Source organism: Capricornis sumatraensis, chromosome 13 (assembly GCF_032405125.1).
Source record: "Capricornis sumatraensis isolate serow.1 chromosome 13, serow.2, whole genome shotgun sequence".
NCBI classification, from domain to species: domain Eukaryota; kingdom Metazoa; phylum Chordata; class Mammalia; order Artiodactyla; family Bovidae; genus Capricornis; species Capricornis sumatraensis.
The window spans coordinates 27,666,612-27,682,392 of NC_091081.1; the positions used below are offsets into that span (position 1 = coordinate 27,666,612).

Genomic DNA, 15,781 nt, shown 5'->3' on the forward strand with positions numbered 1-15,781 from the left:
ACTCGGTGATGCCATCCAGCCATCTCATCCTCTGTCGTCCCCTTCTCTTCCTGCCCCTAATCCTTCCCAGCATTAGGGTCTTTTCCAATGAGTCAATTCTTCACATGAAGTGGTCAAATTATTGGAGTTTCAGCTTCAACATCAGTCCTTCCAATGAACACCCAGGTCTAATCTCCTTTAGGATGGACTGGTTGGATCTCCTTGCAGCCCAAGGGACTCTCAAGAGTCCTCTCCAACACCACAATTCAAAAGCATCAGTTCTTCAGCTCTCAGCTTTCTTTACCATCCAACTCTCACATCCATACATGACTACTGGAAAAACCATAGCCTTGACTAAACAGACCTTTGTTGGCAAAGTAATGTCTCTGCTTTTCAATATGCTATCTAGATTGGTCATAACTTTCCTTCCAAGGAGTAAACATCTTTTAATTTCATGGCTGCAGTCACCATCTGCAGTGATTTTGGAGCCCCCCAAAATAAAGTCTGACACTGTTTCCACTGTTTCCCCGTCTATTTCCCATGAAGTGATGGGCCCAGATGCCATGATCTTAGTTTTCTGAATGCTGAGCTTTAAGCCAACTTTTTGACTCTCCTCTTTCACTTTCACCAAGAGGCTCTTTAGTTCCTCTTCACTTTCTGCCATAAGGGTGGTGTCATCTGCCTATCTGAAGTGATTGATATCTCTCCCAGCAATCTTGATTCCAGCCTGTACTTCCTCCAGCCCAGCGTTTCTCATGATGTACTCTGCATATAAGTTAAATAAGCAGGGTGGCAATATACAGTCTTGACGTCCTCCTTTTCCTATTTGGAACTAGTCTGTTGTTCCATGTCCATTTCTAACTATTGCTTCCTGACCTGCATACAGGTTACTCAAGAGGCAGGTCAGATGGTCTGGTATTCCCGTCTCTTTAAGAATTTTCCACAGTTTATTGTGATCCACACAGCAATAGTATCTATTTCCTCCCTAACAGCCCAGTTGGTAAAGAATCCACCTACAATGCAGGAGACCTTGGTTCAATTCCAGGGTCAGGAAGATCCCCTGCAGAAGGGATAGGCTACCCAATCCAGTATTCTTGAGCTTCCCTTATGGCTCAGCTGATAAAGAATGTGCTTGTAGTTCAGGAGACCTGGGTTTGATTCCTGGGTTGGGAAGATCCCCTGGAGAAGGGAAAGGCTATCCACTCCAGTATTCTGGCCTGGAGAATTCCATCAGACTGTAGAGTCCATGGTGTCGCAAACAGCTGGACGTGACTGAGTGACTTTCACTTTCACTATTGCAACTCTTGGATTTACATTTAATGCCAGGGTTGTCAGTTAGCTATTGCTGTGTAACAAGTCGTTCTAAAACTCAGTAGCTTAAAACCATTATTTATTATTGCTTATATGTGTGCAAATCAGTTGAATTTCAATTGATCCAGGTTAGGTTCAGCTGAGAGACTCTACTTCAGGCTGAGACAGCTGAGGGCAGCTCTGTGTTTCAGAGAAGGTCAGTGGATTGTCTGGGGCAGCTCTGCTTCTTGTTTTTAGTTTCTTTTCTGAGCCCAGCAAACTATCCAGGGTATGTTTTTTAATCACAATAATGGTACAAGAGAGTAAACTAAAGTGCTCAAAGCCTAGGATCAGGGCTAGCATCATGTCCGTTTCTGCTAAAATGCAAGTCACATAGTCAAGCCAAAAAATCCAGGGGCAAGAAAGGACACTCCATCCATGATGAGCATGGCAGTAGTATGGATGAAGGGGTGAAGACTTAGGCCCAGCAAGTCATCTTGCAACCCCAGATTAGATAATGAACAAACTGGGAAAAAGCTCAGAGATTATGGTGGTCTGAGCTGTGTGGGCTCAGTTCAATATAGGAAACAGGATCTCTTGGGTAGAAGGAATGTGAGTGTTTGCGAGAAGAGTGCTGAATCTTTTTTTAGTCACAATTGTCAAGTGAATTAGAGCTGAAGAATAGCAGAGGGCTGATATGACATGGATCCAATGAGAATGAAGCAATGTAGTGGGAATGAAGGGAAAGAAACAACAAGGCAAAAAGAATATTAAGAATGTCTAGATGGAAGATCTCTGTACTGAAGACTTATTTCGATTAACTAAATTGTCATCTAATGAGCTTATATATTTCCAAATGATAAAATAGTCTAAAATAGTAGAGTCTAAGAGAATGATGCATTTCTGCACTGGGTTCAAGATTGGCCAATGCATTACAGGTACTCAGGTATTTTGGTATCTTTGAAGTGAAGTGAAGTCACTCAGTTATGTCCGATTCTTTGCGATCCCGTGGACTGTAGCCTACCAGGCTCCTCTGTCCATGGGATTTTCCAGGCAATAGTACTGGAGTGGATTGCCATTTCCTTCTCCAGGGGATCTTCCCAGCCCAGGGATCGAACCCAGGTCTCCTGCATTGTAGACAGACGCTTTACCATCTGAGCCACCAGGAAGTCCTTAGTATCTTTAATCACATCTAAATATAGTATTTGGGCAGAAAAGTCATACTTACTATTAAAAAAAATCATCCTCTCGGTTAATTTAATGCTTTTCATTCAAAATGATGCTTTAAGCAAAGCTATGAATCTTACATCACTAAGTAAGAAATATTTCTCAGTAAATTAGAAATTTGTAGGTACATGAATATTCCATAATGTGTTACCTAACTGGGTGCTTAAGTACGGTTAATTCCTAACTTCTTCCCCTCACTTAAGTGAATTGAGGTGATATACCTCTTTTGCCTCTCGAGTACCAGATTCAGTAGAACCACATACGTCTGCCTTTTTTCTTTAACTGTGCTATTTAAAATACACCCCATTTCTAAAGAAAGCAGCTGTTGTTTTAAGTCAAACTGCACGCACAGCACCATGGCCATTACAAGGAAGACAAATTACCTCGTTAGCAGAATGCACCTGTCCCTTAGGGAACTGATGCTTGGACTTTTATTTTTGACATATTCTGAGAATATCTTCTGAGACGACTAGATAGTCTTTGTTTCATTGATACTACAGCTTATATCTTAAAAAAAATAAATTTGATATGCTTTTCCATGTTTGAACATGTGATTCTCTAGTCTGCATTTAGCACCTAATTTCTTTCCTTTCTTTTATCCAGAAGCTTTTAGCTTTAATGCTTTTTGTGAAGGAAAGTTTATTGAATGTGTATAATCAGCCATGTTCTAAAACAGGAGAAGGCTTGATATGACTAAGAAAATTGGCCTTGGCACTCTCATTTTTGTCAGTTAACACTTTTTCTCCATTATATTTTTTTGTTATTGATTTCTATCCTCTTTCTTTCAGCCTAGGAAGTGATGATACCCATTTTGAGGTTGGCATGGCCAGCAATGGATGTGAAGTGCATCGTTTTGATCCTAGCGTTAAATCAGCTCATGTTCTGGAAAGTGAGCGTCTTTGGTATCACCGTTTGTCCATCGACTGGCGGGATCCCCATCCAGCTGTTGCTGCCCAAAAACCGTATAGCAACACCAGAAAACTGGGAACCATTTTGAATGAATTTGGGCATCACAAGGTCAGCTTTTTCATTTGATTTCTTTTTTTTTATTTGATTTCATAATTAAAGTGAACAAACTCATAAGCTGGTTTTTTTTTTAATGCAAATCAAGGATTGGATAGTTGAAGGTTCAGTGTTAACCTTATTATTATTTATAGAGTCAGCTCTGTAGATATAAAGTTTTGGCAAAGATAGAGATATTTAAATTGATTTCAAGGTTTTAGTTGCTGTTGAGCAGTGCTTAAGGTTTTGACCAAGACTCAGCAAGGAGAATAAGAAATTAACCCTGATGGTGGGCTCAAGAGTACCATTTCCATTTGGCAATTGATTTTAAATTTCCAGACAGAGCAAACTACTTGTATCGGCTTCAAATACAAAAAGTAATCAGAACCAGGTTTATGTTTGATAAGAGATTGCTTGTGTATCATGTTTCTCACTGTTGTAACGATGATTTTGGGTCTCCGGGCTCTTAAAGGTCAGAAGATATGTGTAGCTTTGATTAAAATGTACTTTGTAAGATTGAAAGGACATTATGTGTATTGCAACTGATACAATTATATCAAAAGATGTCAAATCTCTACAAATATTTTATTGTGAATGGATAGAAAAGGAAACTTTATCTTTGAACTGTGTGTTTTGAAAGCAGTTTTTACTGTAAATGTGACCAGCTGCATTCTGTAAGGTGAAGTGAAGTCGCTCAGTCGTGTCCGACTCTTTGCGATCCCATGGACTGTAGTCTACCAGGCTCCTCCGTCCATGGGATTTTCCAGGCAAGAGTACTGGAGTGGGTTGCCATTTGTAGATGCTAGAGAAATTCTTCTGAGTGTAGTTGTCTTGCATTTGATTGCCAACCCTTCTTGGGCTTAGCCTCCCTTGGCTTATTATCCCCAGAGATGGCATGTAATTTAGGACATACCAGAATGGGTGATCCTGAGACACAGTATATATATGGAATTCAATTTTAAACCTGAATTGGCTGCTTGATCTTTAATAAAAAGACTTCCTCTGCATTGTTCTTTTTCCTTCCCTTCCCCCTCTTCTTCAGCTTCCTCTTTTAAAAAAATCCAAAAAACAGAAAACAAAAACTTTCTTTAATTGGACAGCAGGAACTTCTTCAAGAACAACTTCAAAGAATTTGGTGTTTTTAACATGTGTTTTGAATTTTGTGTTTGTATTTTGATTTGCCATTGAGAGTAACTAGCATGTAATAGTTAGGAGCCTTAATGAAACACATATAGGAGTTTGGGGATAAAAATCTTTGAAAAGAACCCAAAGAAGTGAGAGCATTTTTCAGAATTTTATTTTGTTTTTGCTGTTTGTTACCTTCATAGACATTTTTTTTTTTTTTTTGTGGCTGAAGATTATTGCCTTGACCCTTTGACATGTCAACTCTAGATTATTCAAAGAGCTAACTACTCATTCTTTGCATTCATTTAGGAGTCTTACTAGTCCGCCTTCATGCTTTTTATACCCTGGTCCTCTACCCTCCATTCTTCAAAGAAAAGACTGAGTATCTAGAGGTGAAACACAAAGCCATTTTGCATTTTTTGATAATATTTTAGCCAGAGATTTGGTAAGTGTGATGATAAAATGAGACTTCAAAAAGTGATCTGTGGATATAATTTATCTATGCCACATATGGTATGAAAAATGTCTACCAGGTAGACACTTGAATTGTTTCACTCCATGGGAGCTGCAGTGGGCAAACCTTTATGCTGTAGATAAAATATCATGCCTCTTATAACACTGCTTCTCACATAGAAGAAATATTTACAGAGATTCCTAAAAAGGAAAAATGTTTTAAAGGATTTTTTAAATATTCCTAGGGCTATTATTTTTATTGAAAACACTAATAATGGCATGTAAAAATTATTAAGGTGGTAATTTTATGTTATGTACATTTTACCACAATAAAAAAAAAGGAGGAAAGAAAACCCCATAAATAATGAAAGTGGTCTGGCTCAGAATTGCCACGTATGTATTTTCCCCTTTAAAAAAAAGTCCCTTGTTGAAAATTTAAAAGATACAGATGTTCTTTCATGAAGATTTTTTTTTGGGTGAATGCTTTAAAACAAAAACAACAAAATTTAAAGCCATTGGTGAATGATTGCTTCCATTAGGAACATGCTTCTAGGAGCTACGTGGTGCCAGATAAAAGGAAACCTCGGTTCTGGCCTGCAGCAGACAAGGTCTGTTTTCATTTTTCAGCATGTGTACAGACCCTGATAAATAGGATGTATCTCTGGCAGGGAAAACAAATAGGAAAAACACACTAAAAAATGTCAGTCTGTTTGCCTTGCCTCCTTCACTTATTTTTCCTGAAAGTGACTGTAGAAACCAAAGGGGTTTTGTTGTTTTATTTTCACTTCATGACTTTAAAATATCTCATATAGTTTTGTGATGCTTTCCATTTTAAGCGGGTATTTTTCTTATCTTTAACCATACCTAGATTCCAGTCACTCAGGCAAAAATGTAGGCAAAAATGAAAGGCAGAGCCTTAAGATGGTGACAGTAAGATGCATATGGCTTTCATACTGCTTTTAAAACTCTCTGGCAATTTTAACTTCAAACCATAAATCAAAAAATCTCTCTAAAGCGTCAAGTGAGAAGCAGCTGCATCAGCAAAAGCGTGTGCATGAGAAGCCCAGTCTGTCAGGGAATAATATCACCTGGATTTAGCATTATTTGGAATGATTAACTGTCTTCTTTTGGCTGAGTGCTTATTGCTGTAACTATGCATCCGAATTTTTCCAGGATGTGATTAGAAATATCGAATCTGAGGTTTCTGCTTATATTAATCATAAGGCTTTATTACACAGAATATCCCTAAATGATCCAGGCTGGTTAATGAGAAATTATTTTCAGTCATAATCATGCTGATAATAATATGAATAACAGGACTGCATTAGAGCTTACCTTTGTAAGACTCATTACTCTAGCTTTGAGGCATGGGTCCTCAGCCAAGTCATTTAACCTTTCTGGCCCTCAATTTGATTGTCAGTAAAATGGGGACAATGATACTACCTAAATGGATTGTTTCTGAGAATTAGAGCGGAGAACACAGGGTGAAAACTTCCAGCAGAGTTCCTGGAGTGAATTTGTCATTTGATTGTAAACTGAAATTATTTATTAATCATTTCAGTAAGTTTTTAAAATTAATTTATTTTTTATTGAAGGATAATTGCTCTACAGAATTTTGCTGTTTTCTGTCAAAACTTAACGTGAATCAGCCATAGGTATACATATATCCCCTCCCTTTTGAACCTCCCTCCCATATCCTTCCCCATCCCACCCACCCCTCTAATAATTTCAGTAAGATTTTACTTAATTTTATAGGAGCTTTTTACCTTTCTTTGTTCCAGGGAAAATATATCAGTGATTTCTCTGGAAATTGCTGCTAACTGTACCTAATGCTAGTCAAGAGTTTTGTTTGTTTGTTTGTTTGTTTTTAATGGAATCTTTGTGTGAAATTGAAGGGAATTGGTCCTTTAGACTCGGTCTGAGACTATGCTTGTTAACTGACTCAGGGCACCAAACAGCTTTGCGGGCGATTGTATAGAAAGTAAACACTGTGCTGTATGCAAATGAAGGAAGCTGCTGAGAAGTAATACAGAGCAGATGTAGACCTTGTGGCTGGGGATGCCAGTCCGGTGATGAAGCTGGAGCTGGACCTCCTGCCTGTTCAGCCCTGGGAGTTAAGTCCTCTCTTACCCAAGACTCTGTCCCCAAGGTTGTGTGTGGCCTTGGACTCTGAAGGGAATGCCACTTTCTGCTTCCCTGGGCAGAGAGCCTGCCATTAATTACAAAACAACAGCTCTGCTGTGTGGTTGGTGCTGTGTTTAAGAGAATACGAACTTTGAAATTAAACCACAAAAAGATTCCCTTTACTTCTCGCTTACCGAGTTTGCACATATAAGCAATATGTCGATACTCCCCTACCCTGAAATGCTTATTGGGAATACTGTTCATGCTTTGCTGTTGGAAATGGAAAATGATAGACACTTTCAGGAAAAACATTCCACCATGTGTATATATTATGTTTCTTTTTATTTCTAGAAATCCCTTTTGCCTTAAGTTCTGTTTTGTCTGCTGTTGATTCTGCCATACCAGCTTTTTTGGGGGAGGGGGGTTAGTTTTATATGAAATGCTATTATAGAGTCCTTTATTTTCATATTTTTTAGATATAGTTTTAGTCTGTGTACAGCCTGTTGTTGTTTTCCAGTCACTAAGTCATGTCTGACTCTTTGTGACCCTTGTGCTGCAGCACGCCAGGCTTCCCTGGCCTTCACGATCTCTCGGAGTTTGCTCAAATTCATGCCCATTGAGTCAGTGATGCTGCTTAACCATCTCATCCTCTGCTGTCACCTTCTCCTCTTGCCCTCAAAAGACCCAGCATCAGGGTCTTTTCCAGTGAGTCAGTTCTTGTGGCCAAAGTATTGGAGCTTCAGCTTCAGCATCACTTCTTCCAATGAATATTCAGGGTTGATTTCCTTTAGGATTGACTGGTTTGATCTCCTTGCTGTCCAAGGGACTCCAAGAATCTTCTCCAGTACCATAATTTGAAAGCATCACTTCTTCAGTGCTCAGTTTTCTTTATGGTCCAGCTCTTACAACTGCACCTCTCTACTGGAAAAATCATAGCTTTGATTCTGTGGACCTTTGTTGGCAGAGTGATGTCTCTGTTTTTTTATTTATATATTTAGAATTAAGAAAAAAATTTTTTTTAATTTACAATATTGTATTGGTTTTGCCATACGTCAACATGAATCCGACCCGGGTGCACACGTGTTCCCCATCCTGAACCCCCCTCCCACCTCCCTCCCCCTCTGTTTTTTAATACGCTATCTAGGTTTGTCATAGTTTTCCTTCCAAAGAACATCTTTTAATTTCATGGCCAAGTCATCACCCACAGTGATTTTGGACCCTAAGAAAATAAAATTTGTCACTGCTTCCACTGTTTCCCCTTCTATTTGCCATAAAACTGATGCAGCTGGATGCCATGATCTTAGTTTTTTGAATGTTGAGTTTCGAATCAGCTTTTTCACTCTCCTGTTTCACCCTCATCAAACCGCTCTTTAGCTCCTCTTCACTTTCTGCCATTAGTGCGGTATCCTCTGCATATCTGAGGTTGTTGATATTTGTCTCGGCAATCTTGATTCCAGCTTGTGATTCATCCATCCCAGCACTTCACGTGATGTACTCTGTATATTGGGATTCCCTGGTAGCTCAGCTGGTAAAGAATCCGCCTGTAATGCAGAAGACCTGGGTTTGATCCCTGGGTTTGGAAGATCCCCTGGAGAAGGGAATGGCTACCCATTCCAGTATTCTGGCCAGGAGAATTCCATGGACTATGTAGTCCATGGGGTTGCAAAGAGTTGGACACAACTGAACAACTTCCACTTTCACTCTGCATGTAAGTTCAATAAGCAGGGGGACAAATATATAGCCTTGTTATACTCCTTTCCCAGTTTTGAACTAGTCTGTTTTTCCATGTCCGATTCTAACTATTGTTCCTTGACCAAAACACACAGGTTTCTCAGGAGACAGATAAGGTGGTCTGGTATTCCCATCTCTTTAAGAATTTTCCACAATTTGTTGTGATGCACACAGTCAAAGGCTTTAGCATAGTCAGTGAAACAGAAGTAGATGTTTTTCTGGAATTCTCTTGCTTCTTCTATGATTCAGTGGATGTTGGCAATTTGATCTTCGGTTCCTCTGCCTTTTCTAAACCCAGCTTGTACATCTGGAAGTTCTTAGTTCATGTAGTGCTGAAGCTTAGCTTGAAGGATTTTGAGCACAACCTTGCTAGCATATGAAATGAACACAATTGTATAGTAGTTTGAACATCTTTGACATTGTTCTTCTTTGGGATTAGAATGAAAACTGACCTTTTCCAGTCCTCTGGTCACTGCTGAGTTTTCAAAATTTGCTGGCATATTTACTGCAGCATTTTAATAGCATCATGCTTTAGGATGTGAAATAGCTCAGCTGGAATTCCATCACCTCCACCAGCTTTCTTTTAGTAATGCTTCCTAAGTCCTACTTGACTTCACACTCCAGGGTGTCTGGCTCTAGGTGAGTGACCACACCATCATGATTGTCTGGGTTGTTAAATTCTTTTTTGTATAGTTCTTCTGTGTATTCTTGCCACCTCTTCTTAATCTCTTCTGCTTCTTCTAGGTCCTTGCCATTTCTGTCTTTTATTGTGCCCATCTTTGCATGAAGTTTTCCCTTGATATCTCCAGTTTTCTTGAAGAGATCTCTAGTATTTCACATTCTATTGTTTTCCTCTATTTCTCTGGATTGTTTGCTTACAAAGGTTTTCTTTTCTCTCTTTACTATACTCTGGAACTCTGCATTCATTTGGGTATATCTTTCCCTTTCTCCTTTGCCTTTCACTTCTCTTCTTTTCTCAACTATTTTTAAGGCCTCTTCAGACAACCATTTTGCCTTCTTGCGTTATTTTCCCCCCTTTGGATGGTTTTGGTCATCACCTGCTGTATAGTGTTATGAACCTCCATCCATAGTTCTTCAGGGACTCTGTCAGATTTAATCCTTTGAATTTATTTGTCATTTCTACTATATAGTCATAAGGGATTTGATTTGGTCATAATGGAATGGCCTAGTGATTTGCCTACTTTCTTCAACTTAAGCCTGAATTTTGCAGTAAGGAGGTGATAATCTGAGCCACAGTCAGCTCCAGGTCTCATTTTTGCTGACTATATAGAGCTTCTTCATTTTTGCCTGCAAGGAATATAATCAATCTGATTCTGGTATGGACCATCTGGTGATGTTTATGTGTAGAGTTGTCTCTTGTGTTATTGGAAGAGGATGTTTTCTATGACCAGTATGTTCTCTTGACAAAACTCTGTTAGACTTTGCCCTGCTTTATTTAGTACTCTGAGGAGAAACTTCCGTGTTACCCAGGTATCTCTTGACTTTCTACTTTTGCCCTAAACATACTTAAAATTTAGTCAGACTGTTCAACAAAATTAATTTACTCTCTCAATGAAGTAATGTTCCAGTTATTGTTTTGGTTGGCTGTTTTTCATCATTTGATTTTGTGTGTATTTTCAAGTTCAGGCTTATTTTTAGTGGAAGGTTTTTGGTTTGGTTTTGCTTTTTTATTTCCATTTTGGCTCCACCCTTCTCTGCCTAGTGATTTTACAATAGCCTTCAGGACCCGGTCTTATATAAGCATCTGGGGGCTCCTGCTTCTTCAGTGATAATGGGAATATCCAGTTACTGAATCGTCTGGATCTGGCTCATTTGCTGTTTGCAAGAGTGAGCCTCTCTTCTCTTACCTCCCTAGACCAATGACTGGTTTTAATCCATAGACCCAGTTAGTGGTTTTCAGCAGTTTATCTTGGGCTCCTTTCTGAGTCCAGGGAACTCCACTTCAGCCCTTGGCTTTAATCAGTAAATGTGGCTCAGCTGCTTTGTCATGGGAGCACTTTTAGTTCCTGTTCTCTGTAGGAGATGCACCTCAGGACCTCTGTTACCTGCTTTATGCCAGAGCCCAGCATGTCCTGGCTTCAGTCCTGCTTACTGCTCTATGTTCTGGCCCCTGGAGATGTTCACCTTGTTTTTGAGCCCTGCTTTGATCTTTCTGTCCCCTCCCTCCCTTATCATTCTCTTTTTTGCTTTGTGTTTGGTACAATGGGGAGGATGTGCATCTTGCCTTCTTCTTTTTTTTTTTTTTAACTGATTCACCTTTCTTCCTTAGAATTATCTACAGAAATAGTATCCACAGACTCACAGTCAACTGTTCCAGTTTTTTTTCTATATACATTAAAAATGCCTTAATAAAACAAAAGATTTTGAAATGCTTATTTATATTGCCCCCAATCATATTCTGTACCAGGGTTTCTTGTATATTATTATGTATATGAACCACCTGGAGAATCTAATGAAAAAGTAGATGTTGACTTAGGAGGTTTAGGGTGAGGCCCAAGATTCTGCATTTCCCAGACAATGCTGACCCTGCTGATTAGGGACCATACATTGAGTAGCAATGTCTGCACCACAGTCTGAGAAACACAGGAGCAGAGGATATTGACAGTAAATGTCATCGCTGGGACCCGAGCCACTCTCTGCTCTCCTGATGTCCTCTCGCTCTAGCCTGAGTCCTTACCAAGGGTGAAGTGAGGCACAGATGCTATGCCATCCTCCAGGTCATTTTCTTGCTATGTCAGCCTATTACACCAGCTTTCTGAACTAGACATGCTGTTTTTCTGGGACAAATTTTTTCTCAGGAGAAATTGTTTCTTCTCCTTCGTGAAAATGTCACCTGGTCATCTGCCGTAACCGTGCAAGGCCCAGACACGCCTGAGTCCTAGATGGCTAATGGCTTTAGCCTGCAGTTGGACCTCTGCTTCTCAGGTGTGTGCTCCCATCTAAATTATGAACCCAAGATACCCTTCGTTGTACATAGCCCCATCCTGACTACCTAGTGAAGTGCTCAGGAAATATATCTTTGTCCACCTGACTTTCTGCTTGGTACCTTTTTAAATAAAACATGCAGGATATCAAAGTTTGAATAATTTACCTTTTCCTACAAGCTACTATGGAATTAATCAGTAGCAGCATGAGCATCCAGAGGCTTTAGTCACTGATATTTCAAAAGAACATTTGGGTGGAAAACCGCATGGAAACAAGATATACTGTGATAAAGGTAGAAGTCCAGGTGATTCTTTTACGGTCCAGAGGAATCTTCTACTTAGACTTGTTTATGTTCCTTTTTTTTTTCAAAGAGAGATATGTATCTTTCTGTGTATTTGAAGGCAACTTCATCTTGCAGAGTTGCTATTATATTTAATCATAATGGTGCTGTGTTTCTGTGAAATAAGCCAGTGGCAATTTAAGAGTAATGAGTCATTCATGGTACTGAATTACGATTTGAAATGCAGAGACATCTTTCTTCCTCCATCAATCTGCAGTGGACCCTAAGGACAAGTCATCTTGAGGACGTGAGTCGAGAACTTGTGCACTCAATGTTGAGGAAATGAGTTTTGGGTTTTTACCATATTTACTCATCTATAATGGTGAGGTTTGCTGTGAAACAAAAAGTCTTGACTCTTCTTAATGATTTTCAAACCACTCAGTGAATCGGATTGAGCTACAGTTTTTGTTTCTTTAGATGTGTTCTCTCTTGGTTTCCCTCAGCCAAAAGCCATGACTGGAAGGATCGTGTGTGAACAGTGCTCTGGAATCCGGGGACCCACTCCCACCTGTGTAACTACAGGTCCTCAGACTTCAGAACACTGGAAAGCAAACCAAAAGTGACAGTGACATGCCACAGAGGATCCAACTTTCTTAAGGGACCTTGACTCAGATGTCAGACCCAGGACCAAGCTCAGAGATGCTGATTTAGCTAGTCTGGCACGGAGCTCAGGAAATCTGTATTTTTAACCAACCCCACCCTATTCTACCCCAGGTGGTATGAAGATCACCGTTTGAGAAGCCTCCATGGGTAGAGAGGACTTCAGAAGCTCAGCCTTCATTTGCAAATCGCTCATCCCCTGCTGTGGATAGAATGCTTTAAACAGGAAGGGGGTCCAGAGCCTGGCTGTCAGCTTTTGGGGCCACTCCCTGGCTCCTCACTAAGTCTGTGTCCTCTGTGCCTTAGTATTCCTTATTGTAGGGTGAGCGGTACAGATCTCTGCCATTTGAGAAGACTGTCCAGCAAATAAACTGATGCTGGTGATAGAGATGAATGAGGGTTATTCTTGGAGCCAGATTTGGGACTTTATTTTATAGAGCATTGTGACTGACTCTCGCTCCTTCAAGACTTTCCGAGGGACCCGTTGTTATTACCAAAGAGGAAGATTTCACATATGGAGGATATTAGCCTCCAGAGAGCTGGCATTTGTTTTCCTTTGTTGCTGTGTACCAAGGTTGGCGCATTTGTCTGAGAATCTTGCCATTCTGACAAACTTTGGGGAATGAGAGCTAAGTGAATCCTGAGGGAGGTGAGGAAGGCTCTAAGCTCCAGGTACCCATAAAGGTTTCCTTTTTTATGACTTCCTTTCCTAACAGTAGGTCGACAGAGGAATGTTACTGCATTTGGCACTATGCAGCTCAGATTCACTAGGTCAGGCAGCTTGGCAAGTTACTTTATGTTCGTTAAAAAATGCTTAATGCCTTTTGACAGTAAGAGCCCCAAGAAGTTGCTATCATATTAATGAATCCTCTGAAGGAGAGATTCCTGAACAAATCTGTGAGGTCACACCCAGGCTGGCTATTTCTGCCTCAGGAGCACAGCTATGTCAGCCTCTGAGGTGCCCATGCATAATAAACCACCCATGAAGCCAGCTCCGAGTGCATGGGGAAAGGTGGTCACACTTTTAGTTGGAGGTAAAAGCTGATTTATTTTTCAGCTGTGAAATATTAGAAAAGGAAATTTTCATTTGCCACTTTTTAGTTAAAAACATAAGGACCTTTTTAAAAACACAAATTTCCTAGCATGGAGTGGCATTCAACATTTTTGCAATTAAAATGATAATGAAACATTTCTTATAAAAACTTCTCTTTAAAATCAGTGCGATAGGTTCATAGCACAACATTAGAAGGAATTATGTAAAGCAGCCTCTCTGTTCCAAGTTTTATTTTAAGATCTAATTTATTCCAGATTCTGCAGGAAAAAACCGTTCATGTGACAAGCCTGCTAACAGATGTCAATTTAGTTTTATAGCACATGCCTGCACTTCAGAGTCAGAAAATGGAGATTATTCTTTTTGCCTCTGTTTATTACATGGCGCAGCTTCATAACATTATGCCCCAGGGGACAGCTGATTAATACCTAGAGGCAAGCAACTTATCACCTGCTTTCCTCTTCTGCAGTGTTGAGTGTAAGCTTTATTTCGTATTACCCTTTTGGATTAAGAGAGGAGCTATAAAAAGCAAAGGTGACAGAAAATGGATTTTTCTATTATAATATCATGTAGGTCAGAAGACAGATTATACTGTAGTGAAGAGAAATAAAGTAAAAAATAAGAATTAATCAACTGAATAGATGTGAATCTATTTTGTGGTGTTGGTTGATAAAACAAAGTAATTCTATGTGAAAAATGTTATGTCAAAACCAACCACAGCAAGAACTCTCCATTTCATATATCTAGGGCCCATTTCTCAATGTTTACATGGCATAGCAATTATTGGTTTATATGTTACACTTCTCTTCACATTCCTATCTGTCCAATCCATCCATCCATTTATCCATTCCTCTATATGTCTAATAAATATTTATTAAGCATCTTCTATATGCAAGGATTTGTGCTTAAATAATAAAAATATAAGGACAAACAAGTCTTTTGTTAATTAAAAATTGTTTAAAATTGTAGTGACGTGCAAGGGATGCACTCAGTATGTCAGTATATTTGGAAAACTCAGCAGGAGCCATAGGACTGCAAAAGGTCAGTTTTCATTTCAATCCTAAAGAAGGGCAATGCCAAAGAATGTTCAAACCACCATACAATTGTGCTCATTTCACATGCTGGCAAAATTATGCTCAAAATTCTTCAAGCTAGGTTTCAGCCTTCTGTGAACTGAGAAATTCCAGATGTACAAGTGGGGTTTAGAAAAGGCAGAAGAACCAGGGATCAAATTGTCAACATTCACTGGGTCATAGAAAAAGCAAGGGAATTCCAGAAAAGACAACTGTTTCATTGACTACACTAAAGTCTTTGACTGTGTGGATCACAAAAACTGTGGAAAATTCTTAACGAGATGAGAATACCAGACCACCTTATCTGTCTTCTGAGAAACCTGTATGCAGGTCAAGAAGCAACAGTTAGAACTGAACATGGAACAAGAGACTGGTTCAAAACGGGAAAGGAGTACATCAAGGCTATATACTGTCACCCTGCTTATTTAGCTTATATGCAAAGTACATCATATGAAACACTGGGCCTGGATGAATCACAAGCTGGAATCAAGATTTCAGGGAGAAATATCGGTAACCTCAGATATGCAGATGATACCACTCTAGTGGCAGAAAGTGAAGAGGAACTAAAAAGCCTTTTGATGAGGGTGAAAGAGGAGAATGAAAAAGCTGGCTTGAAACTCAACATTTAAAAAACGAAGATCATGGCATCTGGTCCCATCACTACTACATGGCAAATAGAAGAGGGAAAAATGACAGATTTTGTGGTCCAAAATCTTGGGGTCCAAAAACACTGTGGACAGTGACTGCAGCCATGAAACTGAAAGACGCTTGCTCCTTGAAAAGAAATCTTCGACAAACCTTGACTGCATGTTAAAAAGCAGAGAGATCATTTTGCTGACA

General features: G+C 39.6%; 1 protein-coding gene across 1 annotated transcript in view; it reads left to right on the forward strand.

Annotated features, from left to right (window-relative positions):
• Positions 1-15,781, forward strand: part of METTL24 (methyltransferase like 24) — a 120,028-nt gene that overhangs the window by 66,117 nt on the left and 38,130 nt on the right. The window contains exon 4 of the mRNA XM_068985565.1: positions 3,285-3,513. Within this exon, the coding sequence (XP_068841666.1) occupies positions 3,285-3,513 (229 nt within the window). The remainder of the gene's footprint in view (positions 1-3,284; positions 3,514-15,781) is intronic.